Below are 21,119 nucleotides of genomic sequence, written 5' to 3' on the forward strand. Positions count from 1 at the left end.
AGAACCATAAATTTACGTACAAATAATCAAATACCATATCATCTAATTCATAAAATTTTGTTTATGACCTGGTTCTGTGTAAAATTTACTATTTAATTGGCATTGATATCAAATTATTAGTCTGCTAGAAAACACAGCACTGCATCTCTCAGGTCTCTTCTTTCTCTGGTTTTCCTTGATTCCAATCTTGTGGGCAATATTTGAAGCACCCGGCCTCAATGCAAACACTTTTCAAGGCAATTTCAAGGAAAGGAGTAAGAGATCAGAAGAGCGAAACTAAGAAAGAAAGATCTCATACACACTTTATTTTTCATACATAATACCCACTACTGCCACCACTTTTAATAGCCTCTTCTCCTAAGATATTTTCTTGCAGTCCAAGCCATCGCAAGTCTTGATAAAAATTTAGCCTCTAAGCAAACCATCAATACGTTTTCACACAACTTTTCTGTTTGACATGTACATTTTCACATTGTAATCACCCTAAACTAAGATTCTCCTAAAGATTGCGCGGTGAAATCAGGCTCAGTTGGCTTCTGAGGCAGCAGAGGAAGCAATCTCTGAGGCATTCTGTTGTTTCGTTCCCCCTTCTTTCGCAGCCTGCGTAAGGCATTGGCAGCAAACCTTGATGCATATATGGTGGCACCGAAACTTACAGAAGAACCTTCCTCTTTCGCCAAAGCATCTTGTAGCCTGTTTTCTGCTTCACGTAAAGATTTCTCAATCTTCCTTTTACAGTGGCGACGCCAAGCTACTTGTATGAAACAGGCCGCCCATGTCCTCCATTGCAGGGAATAGTACCTGCACAGACAAAAACCAGTCAACTGAACTATATATCTTATCAACTCAGAAAAGTAGATAACTGATCGAGGATGTGGACAAGTATAGAAACGTCATGACATAGGCCTTACCTGAAAGTGTGCTGGATGTGTTTGTTGTGAAGGCGTCGAAATTGGGAAGCAACGAGCTTCAAGTCATTAGCCATGAGAGCGAAGGCTTCAACTTCTGATAAAGATTCTACTGTTCTGGTTGAAATGGGAAGATTTGAGGATGAGTTGGGGTCCAAGGCCCATGTTAAAAGCTCCTCTCCACAGAAGTCACCTGCCTTAATAACGAAAGAATTGAAAAAACCAGTTCTTCCACCATTTGTCGTCATAGTTGCCAGGTTTCCTCGCATAATGAATAGCATTTGATCCACTGGATCTCCTTCGCGAATAATGGCGCTCTTTTCTGTATACAGTACTGGCTTCAGCCTATCACAAAGTGCATCCAACAACTGCTCATCCATTTTCTCAAACATTGGCACCTGAAACAATCATAAACATATGTTCACATGTCAGGAGAAGAGACATGTAAGCATGTTTAACACACTTATGAAGCCCGTATATGAAATATACATATCTTCCTTGATGGAGAGATGGTTAAAGATGATACTCACTTTCTTAAGTAAATCCAAGCAAAGGTGACGCTTTATGTCTCTTCTGAGATCTTTAGGAAGATTTTGGATTAATGTTTCCTCATCCACTCCCCTGTTTTCTTGCCATTTGTAATGCTCATACCGCCTGATTCTTTCCCTCAAGTGCTCAGGTAGCATACGGTGGGACATCCACCGCTCTGCGTCCCGCCTCTTGATTCTCATTTCTTCAACTCTAACAGTCACAGATTGTAGATATTTCTGTAATCATATTCAACACAAGCCAATAAGTCAAAGTCAGGAATTTCAACGTTGCCAATTTTGTAACTTTCAAAATGGTGAAAACCCGGATAATATGGAATCATTAGATTCTCATACTCATTCCTTGCATTCAATATAGGTGCAGGAGCCAATAGAAGCTTAATGAAATGAGGGTGTCAATAAACCTCGCCACTTGAAACATTCAATTTTGTTAGTAAATTACTCTATCTACATCTACCTCTTTCGGATACAGAATTTGTGTTTTGCCTACATGAAATTCACTTGATTTAAAGCTCCTTTCAATTTGCATAACAAAAAGAATTGTGAAATAAACTTCATTTGCTAATAGGGACATAATGTGATAAACTTTTATGAGGAAAATAAAACATCCTATGCATCAGATGAGCAACATGGACCTGTTTCAAATTACAAATGTTTATTGTGTCTGTGGAAAGACAGCTGTGAAATCTGCATTTACTAAATGGTTCGGGTCAGTCTTATTATTCTAATAAATAATCACCTGCATGTTTCCAATGAGCAATGAGAACAAAACCAACCCAAAGACTGCGATGAAGCAAGCAAAGATGATCTCCCGGACATATGTACTTGTCTTGAGATTTTGTCCCAGAGAACTGCAGAGCATAGGACAAAAATGTTGGACTTTTAGTATGTTCTTTACTTCATATAGACGTCGCACACATAAATGAATCCATAAAAACTTAAAGAGGCTAAAAGCTAAGCTAAGTATACAGGTCTGGAATTTATAAATGTGGGCCTTGCATGCGATGTCAGGGACATAGATTACTGAACAACCTTACATTGCGCAAACCCCACCAAAAGCAGAAGAAGATCTTTTGAGGAAAATCCATTGTTGATTCCACCACACGAGATTGTAAAGCGTCGGTAAATATTCCAAAATTGAAGACTCTGGGGTCGTAAATTTTGTCAGGATCCGTGAAGTTACAAGAATTATTGAGACGTGTTATGACATTTGGATTCCGGTTTTCACAGCCCATGTATGTAGTCAAATTAGCATTCTTCAATTCTTTGTGCCAGCACCGAAGCTCTGATTCTACTGAAAACAGGTACCAGAAAGCTCCAACCACCTGGTACGCCACATTTACATGGTGATCAAGGAATCTGGCATAATATCTAGTATTATAGAAAAGCTTTTTTTCGAAAGCAGTAAAATTAGCTTACATGACTCGCTAGCATATAGAGAAAGAGATTATAAGCAGCGCCGGCCCATGCTGTCTCAGTCAGTATGCCAGAAGTTCTAGTAACTTCTGTGAATAATGGATAGATCCGAAGAAATCTGGGGACATATTGGATTAATATTGCGTATTCTAACCAGTCCTTTTCTACAGATGGAGCTGAATGTCTCATGGCTAAAACAACCGCCTGAATAAGAAAACATCAAAAGCGATAAAACAACAGCAAATTATGTCTAGCGCATCAAATGGATGGAAAAACGTGACAACAAAATGCTTTTATTTTGCCTCCTTGGTACCCAGCATAGGAAAATACTGAGGAGGGCAATAATTCTGAAGCCATCTTTTGAGATGGTATCAAAATTTCTATGACCAGATAATTAGGGGTTTGGTCATTATCACTGTCATTCTTCACATTTAAATGTAATTTGATCGCAAAGTCAGTGGGCCTGTGTTTTGTCTACAGTCCAATAAACTTAATGTGAAGTAAAGTGTCAGGAGTTATAATAAGAGACAATCACATGTCTCCACTTAATAACTTTGGACCTAATGTGATACTTGACAAAGATAAAGGAAGATTTTCTTGCTTATTATTTTCATTGCTTTAAATCCACTAGACGCATTCTATGAGTTCTATCACATGCTTACAAGTCTAAAGTGTTCAAGGGTCAAGCGACTTCTAATGATATACAAGGAAGCACTTCAGAACGAGTAGAAGAGGGAGATACCTGTGGAAGTGGAATAATTGACAGGATGTCAATGATGAAGTATGAAGATAAGTATCTTTTTGCAATAGCCTGAGGATCATCAACGAGCTCACCCCTACCGAATACTCGAGAAGGAGGGGCGATAAAGCCCGTTTGAAACTGAAATGTTATGTGGAGAATGTAGAAAAGGTCAAAGAATGTACGAAGAGCACTGGCAATGATCTGCAAAGGTCCATTCATAGCAAGGCATTTTTTGTCGTTATTAATAACTGGGGCGTAAAAGAACAGAGGATCCACTGATACTGCCAGTACACATGTGATCACAAATATTTTGTTCCATTTCTGAAGGAAAGACCCCTGTGGATCAAGAATCTTCCTCTTCGAAGCTGATTTCTTGGTCGCTGCATCACCTATTGGATGCAAATTTATAGGTTTTCTCAAGGTTCTAATTTTCTCAAACCTTCTCTGGATTCTTCTTCTAATATTCTTAAACACAGCTCTCACTCTTGGTCCAACTTTTCTCTGACGATATCCAGCATCAGCAGAATTTGTTATCTCCGCACTGGAAGGTGATTCTGAACTCCAGTCCTTAAACCTAGAAAGAGATGTTAACATAGTAAGCAGCTTAAACCGCAAGTACCAACAATATGTGAGCATCATCTTGTTCACAGCAATGTGCGATCAAGTTTTAAGCTTTGACCAATAAAAAAAACATCAGATTTAGTCTGGTAGATTAAACCAAACTGTTGAGTAATGCATGCTTCAATTCCAAAGTAGACTTGTTCAAATGTAATTAGGGTAGGGCAAGGTTATGACCGAGATAAAGACTACATTGTCATGTTACCTAATCATATGGAAGAAAATAAAAAGAAATGTACAAGACAAGCCCCCAAAAAAAAGAAAAATTTTAATCCTACGAAAGAACACTGTCGGGAGACCCAAATTATGAAGGTAAGTAGACAAGTCTTTCATATCTCTTTCATGATTTTAAGTCCACTTATCTTCTATTTAGACTAATTCTAAAACAGCCAGTTGTCTCATTATATAATCAAACGTTAATAGTCACCCTACTCAGAGTACCATATTTTGTACTGCAACCAAAGTGAGGGACCAAATTGCTCTATTCAGTGTCAAGCTCCTCTACATGAAGAGAAACTCTCGTAAAGTCCATATGAAGAATCAAAGTTACGAGACGTTCCTTTAAAAGTTACTACTCAGGTTACAATTCAGTCTTCTCAATGTTAAAAAGATGTTCTGAATTAGTAATTCTAAGAAGCATCTGAGCTTGCTTTGAGGACCATCCATGATATCTCTGAGAAACTCAAGTGACCGCTTTGGTGGGAACATCTGATTTTTAAGGCGGTTAATTTTATTTTTGCGAAGCTTCGATCCATAGTTGGAATTTTCCTGAAAAATGAACGTTTCATCCAGAAATAGAGGACAGAGGAAGTACAACTGATACAGAGAGGCAGCAGAAAGAAACTGAAATATTCATGTCAAAAAATACGGAAGTAACAGAAATATGTAGAAATGTGTGGGATAAAAATGGTTAAAACCATGACTAACAAACTAACCTCACAATTTTTTGTCCCTTGGCATCCATCATTAGCCCTCTTATTCAGCCAGAGAGAAAATCTAAGCTTCAGAAAGAGAAGCAATTTATTGAGTACAGAACAAGATTCAGGTCGGGCGTGCAAAATCCAACGTTAATTACGAATCACATCTTCGAAAAATTCAGGGTATTGCACACGAAATTGACCCAAAAAAAGCTGGAATGTTAAAAATATATATATATATATATTTTAAGTTAAGAGTCACAGTACACTTGCGCAGTTGGCAAAACTTAACTACTGAGTCAATCAAGTCAATCTACTGAGTCAAACATGAGACACGCCAATTTATGGAGAGAAAAAGGACGGAGAAAGATTCAAAACTAACTAGGACTATTCACTGATGCAGAAGAAACCAAGATAAAGAAAACATGAATCACGTTGCATCACTCAGTAAAATACAATTGAATATGAACAAGCAAGAAACTTCCAACCTAAAAGATTTAACCGGGGCATTTTCACATCAAGTAGAACTTCATGGAAGTTCCTCGTACCAAACATGCGTGCATGATCACTACAGAAGATGAGATAGAAGATAACAGCAAGGCTATACATGGATTTGTGTCTGGCTTCTAAGGAAGTACAGAAAGGTAGAAACTTTGTTGAATGTATTTTCAGCTTTTTCTTGGGTAAAACAAGATTACAATAAAAGGAAAAAACTTGCAAAAAGTTGAAGGAAAAAGAAACACCAACCACGAACATGTGTTGATGGTTTCAAACAGCGTAAAAGGCTTTCTTTCCCAAGGCCCTTGTCATTTTTCCTTCCCTTTCTTGGGAATCAAACCAGAGGGAAAGCACGGAGCAGAGAAGCCAGAAAGACTTAGAAATGTTACATCACAAGCTTCAGAATAGTTTGTTGAACTCGAGAGAAAATCGGAGGAGAAGCGTTCAGAGATGTCTGAGGCTGAGCTTTGCAGGGCAGAGAGTATGTGAATGTGATAGCCGTTTTGCGGTTGCAAGAAAGACTAGGAAGCAGAGTCCACGCCGGAGTCTGGTAAGGAAGATTCATTCATTTAAGTATGGTTTTAAAAATGATTTTAAATAAATACTCCTTCAGTCTTTAATATAAGACATATTTAACTAATTTGATTAGATTAAGGAAGTTAGGTAAGTTAGTTAATTATGAGAAATGTGATGCGTTTTTCCTAAAACACCATAATCATCTTTCTTAATACTCCATCTCCCTTTTTTACTTGATTATAGTTGATGGAGTATCCATAAGAGTAATTTAGAAAAAATTAATAAATATAAAAAATAAATTTTATATTTAGGACCAAAACCAACTCAATAATTAGGTTCTATATTAAGAACTGAAAGAGTATATAAAGTAGCTTATCTTATGTTGCAGCCTGCAGGAAAAGCCAAACACCCCAAAAGCTAGCCTTTACGAGTCCCAAAAATAGGAAATAGGTAGCTCCCATATATTAAAAAAATCAGTGTCGCTGTCCATGTGGATGTGGGACCACCAAAATTTATCTCCTCCTACAGCATTTACACAAAGCTTTTTACTTTTGGCAAAAGGCATAATTCTATCTTTAATTCTAAATATGAAATCCTGTTTAGATTTTATATTTAAAATGGATGATAGTATATTAGTAAAATTTTAAAAATTAAGAATTTTTTTTCCTATTGGATAAAAATAGCCTCATCTTTTTGCATTTTGTCATCCTAACTAATTATTTGGCGCATGGGGAACCGAGGGATTTTAGGACAAGGAAATTATTTCTTATATTTCACGTTTTTATACGAGTATTAGAATTCAAAAAACAGTGAAATATAACATTTGTTCACTTATATAGAGCAAAGTAAATTACAACACTGGAACGCATTATTTCAATTTCTTTTTTTCTGCCTTTCTTCTTCTCCTTGCCTTTTGCTGTGCAATCTTTTAAATATGTGGTCACTGGCTTACGACCCCTCTCTCTCCCTCTCTGTCGGTTTGGTAAATTATTGATGATTGATGATTGATGAATGAGCCTCGATTGATTGATGTTGGATGCTTTCTAAAAAGTGCCATCCAATTTTTCTAATAACGCACATTTCTTTTGTTACTTAGCTTGATGATTTTGATCTCCATGATTGATTAAATCAGCTGCATACATGAAGACGTATCATAAAAGTATATCCCTATTTGATTACTTTAGTATGTGATGCAAAACAGTAAAGCAAATAAAAAAAACATTTAATGAAGAAATAAAATCCTTTCCAACAAATAAAAAAAGTAATTTAAAGTTAACTTCTTTTAGTGAAAAGAAAGGGAGAAATGAATGGTGGTGGGGCATAATGAAGGGCAAAAAAATCTTTATCTTTCGTATAAAGAAGCCATGCGCAATTTGTTTGTCAAGTCTTTTCTCTCTTGCCTGCCTCCATTAATTAATTGGAAAGTAAGGTAAGGTGTTGAATCTGGTTGGCGCAAGGGAGTTTAACACACACAAAAAAAAGGGAGTAAAAATGGGATGGTATTAAATAGGAGAAATAATAAGTAAACGGACCCATAGGATTTTACAAAACACGCCTTATATTCGAATCTTTATAGTCCTCATTAAACTATTTAATACTCCTCTGGTCCTTAATATAGGACTCAATTCTTGAGTTGGTTTTGATCTTAAATATAAGACCCATTTCTCATATTTATCAATTTTATCTAAATTACCCCTATAAACACTCCCTCAACCATAATCAAATAGAAGAAGGGGATGAGGTATTAAAAAAGATGATTATGGTGTTTTAGGAAAAATGTGTCACTTTTTTTATAATTAACTAACTTACCTAACTTCCTTAATCTAATCAAATTAGTTAAATGGGTCTTATATTAAGAACCGGAGGAGTATTTAATTTAGTCCTTTTTAAATGAAAAAAATCTTTAATTTAATCTTATGTCTCATAATTTTCTTCTACACAGTTTGGTCAACATCTTTCTATTTTTCATTGACTTTACAATATGGACTATCCATAATGATATTTCCTCAATCCCAATCAAGTTGTCCGTTGGCCTTTATCATATTCACAATCACAGTAAAAATCACCAGCAACCACCACATTATGAAATTATATATAAGTTTCCTTCAATATATACAAAGCTTTCTCATCCTACTAGGCTTTATTAGCTAATTAATTAGATCACTTTCCCCCTTAGCTTATTCATTGCAATCTGTAGAACAAATACTAAATAATATTTTCCCAAATATTTTATTGAAATATATGGAGAAATAATAAATAAATAAAAATAAAGTCATGCATAACTTAATAAAATATGTAGAGAAAAATCAGGAAAAAAAATGAAATATTGCTGAAAGTGAAAAATAAAACACGCGCGAGGTTTATGGATAGCAGTATGTCACTTTAAGTACATTCTGGAACCTCATGTGGTAGTCATAACAACCATGAGTATTATCGTTACGATACAATCTAGACCATTTAAAATTTGATATGAATTACTTATATTTAAAAGTTTTAATTTATAAATTTTTATAATTTTATTTTTTAAAGAAGCATTAATTGTAAAGTTATCTTTATTTTAAATTACATATCTATCAAAATAAAAACTTATTTAAAATATATAAATTATTTAAATTAAATCTAAGCCATTCAAAATCAATCAGAATGGTTTAGATTAAAATGAACAGTGATAACTCTTACGATGAATAATCCATGATTGGTCCCATGCTATAGGTGGTGTCCATTGTCTCTTTCTCCCTCTTCTCATGAAGAAAGGAGCAAATCTAAGCCAAAATTAATGCAGCCGTCTATTACTTGTAGAATGCAAGAAAAGAATAGGAACGCGTCCCTAATGAATTTTCTGAAACAGAAAGCTTTAAATGGTCATGCACATATCTGTACGTACTTGTCACCCGAATTCTGGAACAAGCTAGCTAAGCACACAGGCACATACACTTGCCAGGTCCAAGTGAAGCGAAGCGCACCCATTGGAGGCATTGTGTGTGTGTGTGTGATACTAGTTTATCAGTATTGCATTCCTAAATTATTTTCGAGGTACGCCGTCACATCGGCTGCATGGCTCACCATTTGGGCTTCTTCAATCGCTGTGCAGTGGCGGGGAACCTGGATGCTAAGCCATGTTCATCATCTGCAAAAGCTTCTGATTTCTCAATCATCGCGACATATCGACGCCAAGCTGCTTGTATGAAACAGGCAGCCCATATCCTCCATTGCCAGGAATAGAACCTGGAGAGACAAAGAACAGTGAATCGTATATCTTATCAATTTAACATCTCTGCCATGCATAACTGGCTCTGTTCTCCATGGACTATACTTAGCTCAATGTAAAATAAGTTTGGATTTAAACCTATCATTTGAGCCCACTGTGTTAAATTCAATATGATTTCTCTGCAAATTGTGTTCTTCACTGCACTAATATTCCACAGAGAAGGAGATAAACACATCATCAAGGATATAAACGAGCAGAAACCTGAAAATATGTTTGGTATCTTCGTTGACAAGCCATCGACTCTGGGAAACAACGAGCTTCAAGTCATTAGCCGTGAGAGCGTAGGCTTCAACTTCTGATATAGATTCTACTCTTCTGGTCGAAAGAGGAAGATCTGAGGATGACCCCGGGTCCAAGGCCCACGTTAAAAGCTCCTCTCCGCAGAAGTCACCTTCCCCGATAAAGGAGGCGTTGATAAGACCAGGTCTTCCACCATAATTTGTTGTTCTCACAGAATTAAGTTTTCCTCGCGTGACGAAGAGCATTTCATCGACTGGATCTCGTTGGTGAACAATACAGCTATTCGCTGCATACAGTAGTAGCTTCAGCCTATCACAAAGTGCATCCTGCAGCTTCTCGTCCATTAATTTGTCAAACACTAGCACCTGAAGGACATGTTCATATGTTGGAGAAAGTCAGCCATGAAGACACACGTAAGCATGTTAAACACTCTTATAGGAAGCCCACGAATGAAATTTTATATAAATAATGCATCTTCCTCGACGGAGAGATGTTTAAAGAGGATACCCACTTTCGTAAGTAAAGGCCAGCAAAGGTGACGCTTTATGTCCCTTCTGAGATGTTTAGGAAAATTTCTCATTAATGTTTCCTCATCCAAACCCTCATGGTCTTGCCATTTGTAATGTTCATATCGTCTAATTCTGTGCTTCAAGTTCTCTGGTAGCTTGCGCTTGGACATCCATTTCTCTATGTTCTGTCTGTTCACTCTCATTTCTTCAGCTCTAACAGCTGTAGATTGCATGGATTGTAGATATTTCTGTAATATACACAACTCAAGAATTCATTCAATGTGAGAGTTTAAACACTACTAATTACCATATTTATCGCTTCCATATGGATAAGTTTCTGTACTGCAATAAAAAAAACTAGCAAATACAATCTATTATCACCTGTATGTTTCCAATGAGTAGCGCGAATAAAATCAATCCGAAGATGGCAATAAAGATATTGAAGAATATTTCCTCAATGACTGTGCTGGTCTTGAGGTCTTGGCCGAGAGAACTGCAGAATATATATGCATGGAAAAAGGGTTTATGGCTTTTGGTGTGTTTTTCTTCACTCTGATATTACAAGCATTAATTTTTTTATTTTTTTTTTTAACCAGAACAAGCATTATTAAAGAAGTTATATATTTTCATGGAATACAAACTGTGAACCTTGCGAATGCGGGGATGGAAGAACAAATTAAACAAGACTATACATACACCAACCTCAAATTGCGCAAACCCCAGCAAAAGCAGTAGAAGATCTTTTGAGGAAAATTGGTTGTGATTCCACCACCCGAGATCTCAGGGCGTCGATAAATATTCCAAAATTGAAGACTCTTGGGTCGTCAATGTCATCAGGATTTCTAAAGGGGCAAGAACTAACAAGAAGTGAGAGGACAGTTGAGTTCTGGTGTCCACCTCTCATGTATATAGTTGCAGACAGATTAGCATTGTTCAACTCTTGCCTCCAACATCGAATCTCTGACTCTACTGAAAGCAAGTACCAGACAGAGCCAGCCACCTGACATATATATGACCAATTTACATTTGAAATAACTTAGAAATCAATATCTAATTATATGGATAATTTATTCATAAGGAATAAAAATCAGCTTACATGGCTTGCAAGCTATAGAGAAGGAGATTGTAAGCAGCAGCAGCCCGTCCTTTCACAGTAAGTATGCCAGCAGTTCTAGATACTTCTCTGAAGAATGGACACATCCGAACAATTCTTGGCACATACTGGATTAATACTATATACTTTAAAAATTCCTTTTCTATCCGTGGAACCGATGACGAATTCATTCTTGGAATGATAACTAAAATAAACACCTGATTAAAAAACAAAAAGTCAGAGTTGTTATTGAATCCCCAGTAAATTTTGTATTGCATCATCTTCTTTTGCCTCTTTTTTTGCTTCAAATTCAATTCATTGGAAATCTAACATCTACAGCATTTCAACTCAGCCTCTCAACTCGTCAATCTCAACTTCATGCACGGGTCTCCGTTATGGAGAGCGACATATGGGCTAAAGGAGGTAAACTAGAATGTTTTGAGTTTTGGCTTGACCGTTGGAAGGGCTTAAAAGGGGAAAAAACTGAGTTAAATTAGAAATAGCAAAGATTGGAAAGTTGGGGGTCTAAGTAAAATGTGAGAAAGTCTATAGGCAAAACCGTAATGTTCACAAAGTTCCGGACACACGTGGATTTCAAAAATTTAGGGTACAAAGTGAGATTCCATAACGTTGAGGGGTTGAAATGAAATTGTGAAAAATTGAGGGCTAAACTACAATTATAGAGAAGTTTAGGGACAAAGTATAACTAAAAAGAAATATGACCATTGACCATGTAAATGATGAGGCAGAACTTAAACCATGCCAGATGTTGGATGGGATTTGAGGCAATTTATGACCATGCAAATGAGTGCAATTTCTTCTAGAAAATTATGAGGCAAACCAGTCCACCTAAATGGTGGAGGGCTACTGATATTGTTACGAAAATTACAAGAGTTCCAGAAAAAAAATAGTGGGTTCTTTCCTAACTAAAGTAATTCTTAGTGATTTGAAAATGGAGGATTTTTTTTCATAGGTCTTTTTAAGGATAATTCTATTTGAGGGACTGCATTTCTACTAATATTAGAAGGATTTTAATTGGGAGCTGTTATGGATTGGATGGACATCATTTTTGTTTTCTCTGGGCATTGAACCCACTAAGCAGAGTGCTTTATAACATGATCAGAGTGGTAGAGAATATGTATGCGGAAGAGAGTAAATGAGAGTGGAGAGGGAGATACCTGGGGAAGTGGAATAATTGATAGCATGTCAATAATGAATTTTGATGACAATAAGTATTTTTTGCGACAGCGTGAAGATCATCAACGAGCACACCGCGACGAAACAGTCGGGAAGAAGGGCCAATAAAGCCAGCTCGAAACTGAAGCAGTAGGTGAAGAATGACGTAGGACAGATCAAGGAATGTGCAAAGTGCACAAGTTATAATCTTGGAGGCTCTGTGCAAAACAAGGCATTTCCTCTTGGCATCAATTTCTGGGATATAAAACATCATCGGATCCACAAGCAGTGCCATTACACTTGTCACTAGTACTATTTTGTTGCAGCCGTGAGGTCTCATTTCTCTGCTTAAATTCCTTCTGAAAGCCTCTGACTTTTACTTCGTCCGTACACTTTGTTCACTGATCAAAGCTAAAAGACGATTCCACACTTTACTATATGCTTCCACCCCGCAAACACTTATTTTATCGAGTCGGTTGAATGAAAATTCAGATGACCAACAACTATCTCTCTTACCTCCTCCTTTGATATTTGTTTCTTATCTTCATGCCTTCCCTTCTGGTCGTCTGCACGTAGGGTGGCAAATCAAACACAACACAGTCACTTTCATCTTCAATGTAACAAGATGGTTCGTTTATGAAGTCATTCTTTTAACGTCTTTTTAAATAAGTTCTCGAAGTCTTTTTATAATCTCGTACCCAGGAATAATGACTTCGATGATGCAGGGGGGAAAAAAGGAATCTTTAAAAACCGGCAAAATACTAATTGTTAACATAAATTTTGTCTGTTGAACATAGAGCAAGTTTATAACCCGAGTCCCTCACAGAAGTTGGAGTAATCATTAATAATATATCTATATAAATTTTGAAAGACAAGAATGGATGGAAATTAAGATGGGATGAAAACAGGGGACTTGAAGTACGAAGTAACCCTGGTCCTTATATTTGCTATGTATGGTGAGAAGGGGCCAAAGAAGGGAAACAAACAAGAAGATAAGAAGGGGGTAAAACGGGAAAGGCGTGATTGACCTCAGACATTCCGAAGATCCATGAATTTTGCTTCTATTTCTGAGGAATCAAAAACAGAGGGAAGCCTCAGAGCTGAGAGGAAAGGAGAGACCTGAGAATGTTTTGCTGTGTGTAAGTGTGCTCTTTTGTTTTGTCGGTGATCAATGGTTAATGGAGTGTTTTAAAAGTATTTTTATATTTAGGAAATAAATACGTGAAAAATTTTGTTTTGTTTTATGAAAAAATATTTTTTAAAAATACTCTTGTGAATTGCCTTAATGATTTGTGTTGGAAGATGAATTTTACTTTCTAAAGTTTCAAAAGCAATGATTTAGCCTTAATGATTTATGCTTTAAAAGGCTATGATTTTATAATAATGATCTGAGTGGAGGCTGAGGCTCTGACGCTTAACAACCCAAATAACTTGGAAAACCATTCAGAGGGTGCTGGTTACGGTCTATTTTGTCATTTTTGTTCATATCATTTTTAGTGTTTAGAATTTGATTTTACTTTAATTTTGGTCTATAAAATTTAAAACCAATAATTTTAGTATATAAAATTTGAAATCTTTGTGGTTTTTGATTCATAAAATTTAAAATAAATGAATTTGATTCTTAAAATTTAATTTTTTTTTTATTTTGATCCTTGTTTCATAGACCAAATTTTTAAACCGGTTAAATTTCAGAAATCAAAATTACTGGTTAAAGAAGTCAAAATCAAAATCAAGTCAAATATCAAAATTCAGTTTCAAATTTCAAAAATCAAAAACTAAAATAACTTCAAATTTCAAGGATTAAAAATCCTATTAATCCTACATTTTTTCTAAAGCTTCTTTTTTTGCTACCGCGGGTTTGACGCAATCGATCGGATCATATAGATATCCTTTCAATACAACATAAGTCATCGAAAAGATCTCGAAGACCCAAAAAAAAAAGACCTAGATACTTAACCACAAATATTTAATATTTTTTTATAAAATGGAATTAGAACAAGCTGATTTTTTAAAAGTGTCTTTATAGAATAAATAATATAGAAAGAAATCTCCATCTCTTTATAATTTTCTTCACACACATTTCTGTCAACGTCACGCAAAGCACGAGAAGGATGATCTCGCAGGCCACGACACATCCATCCATGGCTTCTTTTCTTTCTTTTTCTTTTTGGCTTTTTTTCCTCTTTTTTTTTTTTTGGGTAAAATGAAAGAGATCAGATATGGTACAATTAATAAAGAAATTAAGAAACCAGAGATCGTTTGCATTTAAATCCTTTAAAATTAATTTTCTAATTAATGTGCTTAATCAAGTTGTCCAATAATTGCCCCCATCCTTGTATAATATTCACAATCACAGTAGAATCCATAGCAACCACCCCATTGTGAAATTAATTATAGATAGGCTAATTTATCATGAATCAAACACATGAAGCAAACTTAGTTAAGAATAGTTTATTATTTATCTTTTGTTCTCAAAGAAAAATAATATCAAAACCGAGAATAAAATATTTTAAAATTATACAATTACTTATTATTTTCACATAGTGTGAAGAGATCAATTTGGTTGGCAAAAGAAAAAGAGAACAATTTGAAATTATAAATTAAAAGGGTCTTTATAGCGATTGTAAAATCAACTTTGTAGTTTTTACGTTCGATATATCTAAAAAATCATATATAATTAATTAATATTCTCTTTAAAAAATGTTTAATCAGCCTTCAGGCAGCAACAGTCACAACCAAAGAAATGAAATGTGCTTCATCTCCAAATAAAAGAATCAATCTCCACCGAAGAACAAATGCTGCACTTCAATTCATTTCATCAATGTGTCAGGGGAAATCTGGAGTACAAACCCACCAGCCTCTGCACTGCCATTAATTCAATCCCAACCAATATGCATCCAAATTCATCAATTCCGTCCTAAAATGAGCCCTTAACTCTTCCAAACAATAGGTCTCTCAAATGAATACAGAAGAATACAACTACCCAGTAGCAATGAAATTTTCTATCTGCAGGATGATAGTGAAGGGCAGTTTGCCCACACTTTAATGACAGCAAATAAACTGAATGACATTTATTCGCCCAATTTACCTAACCTAACAATTATCATGCGAAGCACAAGTTGTCTTTCCTTCATCTACGACTTCTGCTCGTCTGACTGAGAGCACTGCGGCTCAGAACTAACAAGAAAGTCATCAACTGAAATAAAAACAAAGCTGTCATTGGTACAAGTTACAATCAAAGCTCGGACCACAGCCAGAGGAAGTAAAAGGCAAGTTTACAAATTGATTCAAGCATATTTCCTTTCCAGAAAGTAGATGTTTGTCATCATCAGGTTTTTACTTCATTACTAACTATCTGGCTTTAAATATTTGATTTCTTTCCCCCCTTTTCTCCTCGAGATATTCATTCTATATGTTTTTAGGTCCTCTTTTGATGTGTTTCATTATACAAAGTTCGATTTCATTCTGATGCATAAGTACCTAGTTCTTAGCGTGTCATGTGAATTTAGTATGCCTATTATTTTTCACCAAAATGATTACACTCAGGACATGTAAAACGACCAAGGAATTCACACACACACAAGCACTTACCATTATTTATATCTTGATCTGGAGATTCAAGCAACATATCTGAATCAGACGGCAAAAATGGCGAACCAGGATAGTTACCAAGGGCTCCCAGATCTGCAAAGAATTCAAGATAATTGATGAAGAAAACATAAGGATGTCCAATTTGTCCAAATTAAGCGGACTTTTACCAATACTGTTAGCTCCCCTGACCACATGAAGCAATTCATTTACGTATGAAGTGATGAAACATTGATTTACTAGAATTCATAGCACTGAAATGAAATTATTGATAACTAATGGGGGAAAAAACACACACACACACACACACACACACAAAAAGAAAGAAAGAAATCATTGATAACACCAGTTCCCCCCATATTGACATGAAAGCTTGGTGCTTCCACTTGCAAGACATCACTGCATCTTTACGAAGGTATTGCTTGTTTCCAAATTCCAACAGCTTCAACTCTGTCACAAATATCTAGAGTACTGCTGGTGTGCCATGATATAATAGAACAATGCGAGTTGTACATTTGAAACACTACATTCCTGGACGAGCTCTGTGATTAAGTTGACTAAATTAAATACATAAAAATGAATTGCACAAGGTCAATAACACAATACCTCCCAAATTAGACAAATCGGCAGTTAGATCAGATAGGCTAAAATTCCATGGAATTTGCTCAAGCGATCTGGAAATTGCTGCGTTTCCATCTGCTGCAAGTTGCAGTCCTGCTGAACTGGCTACTTCAGATGCAAAGGCTGTATCCAGAGCTGATGCATCTGTGTTTATTCCTGATAAATCTGATGTAGTAAAGGGGAAACGACCACTGGATGCTACTGACGTAGGACTCACTGCCATTTCTGACACTGACGACATTGAGTTAATTGATGGAATAACAGGAGCCATATCAGGAGCACTGTGGTCCATCACCATACTTCAACAATGACAAAAGCAGCTACCATTAGCAGATTTTCTATCAAGCAAAATACTTAAACAGATCAAAACAAAGAAGTAACTTAGCATTCCAGTTTTCAACTTTAGTATTTATAGGCATGACAACCATGCTAATAAATAGTAATAGCACATTGATCAAAGCAGTAGTAACTTTTAAACAATGCAAAACCCAATCAAAAATTTCAGACTGAATACAAAAAACCAGTCATCCTAAATCATCTAGAGAACGCCTAAAATGCCAAAATAACAGAGCACTTATAGTACTCTTGTCCAATAAATTTCAAATGGAAAAAAACGGTATGTAGTTGGATAGGTTCTCACTCATTTCCAGAATTCATCTGAATGGAATTAAAATTGCTTGCAGCAGGGACTCCATTAACCACATGACAACTTGACATTCCAGAACCCATGGAGTCAAGATGTGGTTGACCTGTTGCCATATTGGGAGGTTGCTGTAACACGGGGTAGCCCATAGGCAGGTTGTTGACTGCACTGCAAACAAGTGGTATTATAGAATGGTGGGGTGTAAGGGAAAATTGAGAACAGAAGAACTGAAGTTAACACGTAAGAATTATCTAGTTCATCTTATTTTACAGCATATATGATGCTTATTCACTGATTCAGCAACTGAAGTGTGAAGTATTAGCAAAACACTTAAAAAAGATTTTTAGTTCAAGGAAGTTTTCCAAGCATTAATTTGGCAACATAAATCCTCACGGGTCAACTAATGTCAATCTCCAATTCGAACCAAGATCTTTTTGAATAGTGGATACACTGCAAGCAGGGACTTGGATATATTGATGATATCATAAACCATGAAATTTAGTTGGGCAGGATAAACTTCCATAAACCCTATATATTTGCTCAGTATTTGTTCTTTTCCATTCTCAAAAGCCATGATTACCCATAAGAAATATGAACAGATTCAAGTTGTTGGCTAGGATGTTGATGTTATATGAATAACAAATTTTAAAAAACTGACATGTAAGCGCCACTCATCACAATTCACTGTTTGGTTTGCAATATGCGAAGTGGATTAACTCCATTAATCTGAAGCAAGATTTACCAGGCATTGGATGAATTCCATTCTGAATCGGAGCCAATGGAACCTTTGGAGCCATGGAATGCTTCATCAGATGGTACTGATTCTCAAGCAAATGATTGAAGAGGAGTATTTGCTTTTTCAACTTTAATCTTATATAATAGGCCCTAAAGAAATCAGCATTCTCTTCCTCCAACTTCTGCCACACTGAATTAACATAAAGAATGAATCCAAGTACAATTGGAGATGTAGCTGCCAAAAAGTATAATTTTGGACATAAAGAAGGAAAGGAAAATAGCAATAACAACCAAGAACATAATTTTCAAGCGCAATTTGTCCATCGAAGTAGATTGATTTCCATATCATTGACACATAAATGAGAGGGAACCAAATAAAAGGAAAGAAGGAAAAAAACATCAATTATGATGATAAATTTCAATAAATAATATACTATAGATATAACTATTAACTAGAATTGCAACATTTGATAGTGTGACAGCTACTTCAGGGTGCTTACCCAGAGTTGTAAATCCAGGATCTATCTTTGCTCGAGTCAAGAGTGTTTTAACCACTTCATCTTTATTCATATATAATTGTAGACACCTTTCTATTAAATTCTGGACCTACAGAGGTAGTTTCAACAATTAATCAACTTGGAAAAGAAACTGAACAGTTAAGGAGAGCATCTATAAAATATCCCTGTAGAAAGGAACAATAGGAAAAGAAAGAAAGAAGCATGTGGAAATTCTCATAATAAAAGAAAACTAATCAAATGTTTATAAACAGTGGATTGTCTTACAAGCTCAATATCCTGTCGTGAAACCTTTTTGCTGTCATTGCCTGAAGCAGATGCTGAACCAGAGTCCGTAACGGGAGCATCAGATGTATCATTGTTTTGTTGTTCATTTTGTGACTCATGAGACACATGAGTTAAGGGTTCTTCTTTTGGGCTCTGCAATTGCATAAAACTCACATTTAGCTTAACTATAAAATCCACAGGCAGCAATAAGCATTCACCTAGAGAATCAAGCAGACAACGTATCGCCGCCAATTTAGAGAACAGTGGAAATGCGCTCATGATACTGGATGCAAAGGGCTAAAAGTTTGTGAATTTCCTAATTCTTAGAGCATTCAGATGTCCATGCTAGTTTTCTTTACAAAGATGCGTCAATAAACAAACTATACATACATGGGAACTTGTGTGCTTTGCAGGGACATAAATGAAACTCCACAGTTCCTTTGATTTTCACAAACAGGTGAACAATTGCACCATAATAACTTGATAATATCTTCCCACTAATGTCTTTGCTGTTGTTATTTCATCTTCAGATAATCTAAGGAGAAGAGATGTTTTGATTGACCAAAGAAGATAATACCCTTATGGAAAATTTGTCCCAACGTCACATGTGGTAGACCGAAAAATTTGATGACACGTGTATGACAATCATTCTAAATAAGCAAAAAGATTACATAACAATAAAAGGAGTATGACGACTGACGAGAGAACCTGTGAGTTCTTCATTTCAGTTGGAAGAAGGATGGCCACATGTCTTCATTTCAGTTGGAAGAAGGCTGGCCACATGCCTTTGGGAGGAATTTAAATTATTCACCAACTGCCACACTTTGAAGGCAAAACATTTGTAAATGTCTACAAGACCTTCAAATTACAGTAGTTTTTACCTGGAAAAAGAAGAATTATGATTGAATTCCATGATAAATCGCTTATCATCCTTGAACCCAACAAACACTTCTGATGGAAATCCAAATCCATCCTAAAAGTATCCTAAAAAATAGTTCCCGGTACAATATACAGAATCGCTACTAAACCACGGAGATATTCATATGGTAAATTATATATCCCATGGTAGTATCTAGTTTTTTTTTCCCAAACAAAAACTTAACAAAAACAGGATTAATCAAACAGTCAGAAAGCTTTTGGCACGAAGAATGACAACTACATTATTATTTCGCTGGTCCTAAATAAACATTGACATAAAAAATTGGTGCAGTTAACGTAAGGCAACAAAACACCTCATTCGAATTTAAGTATTACCCATCAAGTCGCGAGTTCAAATCGGCGCTATGTTGAACCAAAAACGCCTCATTTGAGTTTGCTTCATCTAAGTCGAATGTCTGAGTTCATTATTCACTTTGCACGAATAAGTGGATCCTCAACCACAGTTTTAAGATACCCTAAAGATTTCTTTTATCAAACAAAGAAATCAGTGTGCTCTAGTTCTCCATAACACTAGGCATTACAACTACACAACGCATGAACATACGAATCATGTAATACTATCATAGCAACTGGCAATATCCCGCTGAGCGTCACGGAAATATTGAAAGTATATGTGTGAACCAGATCTCAGCTGTTAACCAAGTCCTTAGCCTCAGCTGCTTTCATTAACAGCATTTGTCTCGTGTCCTCAAAAGTGAAACTTAAAATTAATAGTGAATAAATTTAAATGCCTTGATAGAACCCGAAAATCCGGGAAGCAAAAGGGGGAAACGAAGATCCAGTAAAGAGAACCTTACACTAAGTTCCTGAATCTCCAGCAGAAAGGAGAACGGAAACAAAATCACTATTTATCTCGGTGACTTCAGAAGCACCAACACCAAGTTTCAGGCTTTTAGCTAAGCAGCTTGAAGCTATGAATGTCTAACTGGTAAATAGAAAGAGAGATGAAATTTCAAAAGCTGCCGCCCGGAGAATTGGCCGGAGGTAGTGTAGGACAAAATGCTCCATGGTACTGAATAGCAACGAAGTTTAAGAGAGATATTTTCCGAGGGGTGGAAAATGATATGACATTTACAAATTACGCGAGATGTAGAAATAAGAACGGGGCTCATGAAATTACAGACGGTGAAGGTTGGCCAATTATGCAAAGGCAACTGAAAAGGGAGAGAAATTCGATCGGAGAGAAACAAGGAGGATCCGGATTTCCGAATGGGCGGGTTCAACCGAACCTGTATATTGGGTTTCAACCCGAGTTTCAGAAAAGGCTGAATGTGGGTTTTGCCTCTAGGCCCAATCGAAAATGTCGACGATTTTTGTAAGTCAAAAGAGGGGCGAAGGTCCAATTTTGACATCTTATTTTTC

At 36.0% G+C, this 21,119-nt stretch overlaps 2 protein-coding genes, 1 long non-coding RNA gene and 1 pseudogene across 4 annotated transcripts; 1 reads left to right on the top strand and 3 right to left on the bottom strand.

Annotated features, from left to right (window-relative positions):
* Positions 1-257: 257 nt before the first annotated feature.
* On the bottom strand, positions 258-5,262 carry LOC114727740 (cyclic nucleotide-gated ion channel 1). Its single transcript, XM_028914455.1, has 8 exons — positions 5,168-5,262; positions 3,615-4,188; positions 2,876-3,076; positions 2,489-2,781; positions 2,196-2,307; positions 1,439-1,675; positions 912-1,306; positions 258-801 (listed from the first exon to the last, which is right to left on the bottom strand). Exons 1-8 carry the CDS (start codon positions 5,197-5,199, stop codon positions 489-491), a joined length of 2,157 nt encoding a protein of 718 aa, XP_028770288.1. The 5' UTR covers positions 5,200-5,262; the 3' UTR covers positions 258-488.
* Positions 5,263-8,952: 3,690 nt separating this feature from the next.
* Positions 8,953-13,593, bottom strand: LOC114727743 (cyclic nucleotide-gated ion channel 1-like; annotated as a pseudogene).
* LOC114727745 (uncharacterized) lies at positions 10,433-11,103 on the top strand. Its single transcript, XR_003738614.1, has 3 exons — positions 10,433-10,519; positions 11,060-11,063; positions 11,093-11,103. It is a non-coding gene; the product is annotated as an uncharacterized LOC114727745 (long non-coding RNA).
* Positions 13,594-15,291: 1,698 nt separating the features above from the next.
* LOC114727742 (uncharacterized) lies at positions 15,292-20,835 on the bottom strand. 2 transcript variants are annotated; one of them, XM_028914457.1, is made up of 9 exons: positions 20,555-20,835; positions 19,527-19,699; positions 18,819-18,971; positions 18,537-18,642; positions 18,044-18,226; positions 17,299-17,464; positions 16,644-16,957; positions 16,041-16,133; positions 15,292-15,645 (listed from the first exon to the last, which is right to left on the bottom strand). In XM_028914457.1, the coding sequence occupies exons 2-9, from the start codon at positions 19,539-19,541 to the stop codon at positions 15,584-15,586; spliced, it is 1,092 nt and encodes a 363-aa protein (XP_028770290.1). In that variant the 5' UTR covers positions 19,542-19,699; positions 20,555-20,835; the 3' UTR covers positions 15,292-15,583. The 2 variants fall into 2 exon arrangements, with proteins under 2 accessions (XP_028770290.1, XP_028770291.1); XM_028914458.1 differs by having other exon boundaries at positions 20,550-20,833.
* Between the last annotated feature and the right edge of the window lie 284 nt (positions 20,836-21,119).

This window comes from Neltuma alba, unplaced genomic scaffold (genome assembly GCF_004799145.2).
Source record: "Neltuma alba isolate B1F8T4 unplaced genomic scaffold, ASM479914v2 tig00012507_pilon, whole genome shotgun sequence".
NCBI lineage: Eukaryota > Viridiplantae > Streptophyta > Magnoliopsida > Fabales > Fabaceae > Neltuma > Neltuma alba.

Excerpts from the sequence above, each read along its gene's own strand:
- LOC114727742 (XM_028914457.1), bottom strand. Across the intron at positions 18,643-18,818 it reads CACGACAGGATATTGAGCTT|GTCCAGAATTTAATAGAAAG; the intron begins GTAAGACAATCC and ends CTACCTCTGTAG. Across the intron at positions 17,465-18,043 it reads TGGAATTCATCCAATGCCTG|TCAACAACCTGCCTATGGGC; the intron begins GTAAATCTTGCT and ends TTTGCAGTGCAG.
- LOC114727740 (XM_028914455.1), bottom strand. The coding sequence starts at position 5,199 with ATGATGGATGCCAAGGGACAAAAAATTGTGAG. Across the intron at positions 2,782-2,875 it reads TCTATATGCTAGCGAGTCAT|GTGGTTGGAGCTTTCTGGTA; the intron begins GTAAGCTAATTT and ends GTGGCGTACCAG. Across the intron at positions 2,308-2,488 it reads TGGGGTTTGCGCAATGTAAG|TTCTCTGGGACAAAATCTCA; the intron begins GTTGTTCAGTAA and ends TATGCTCTGCAG.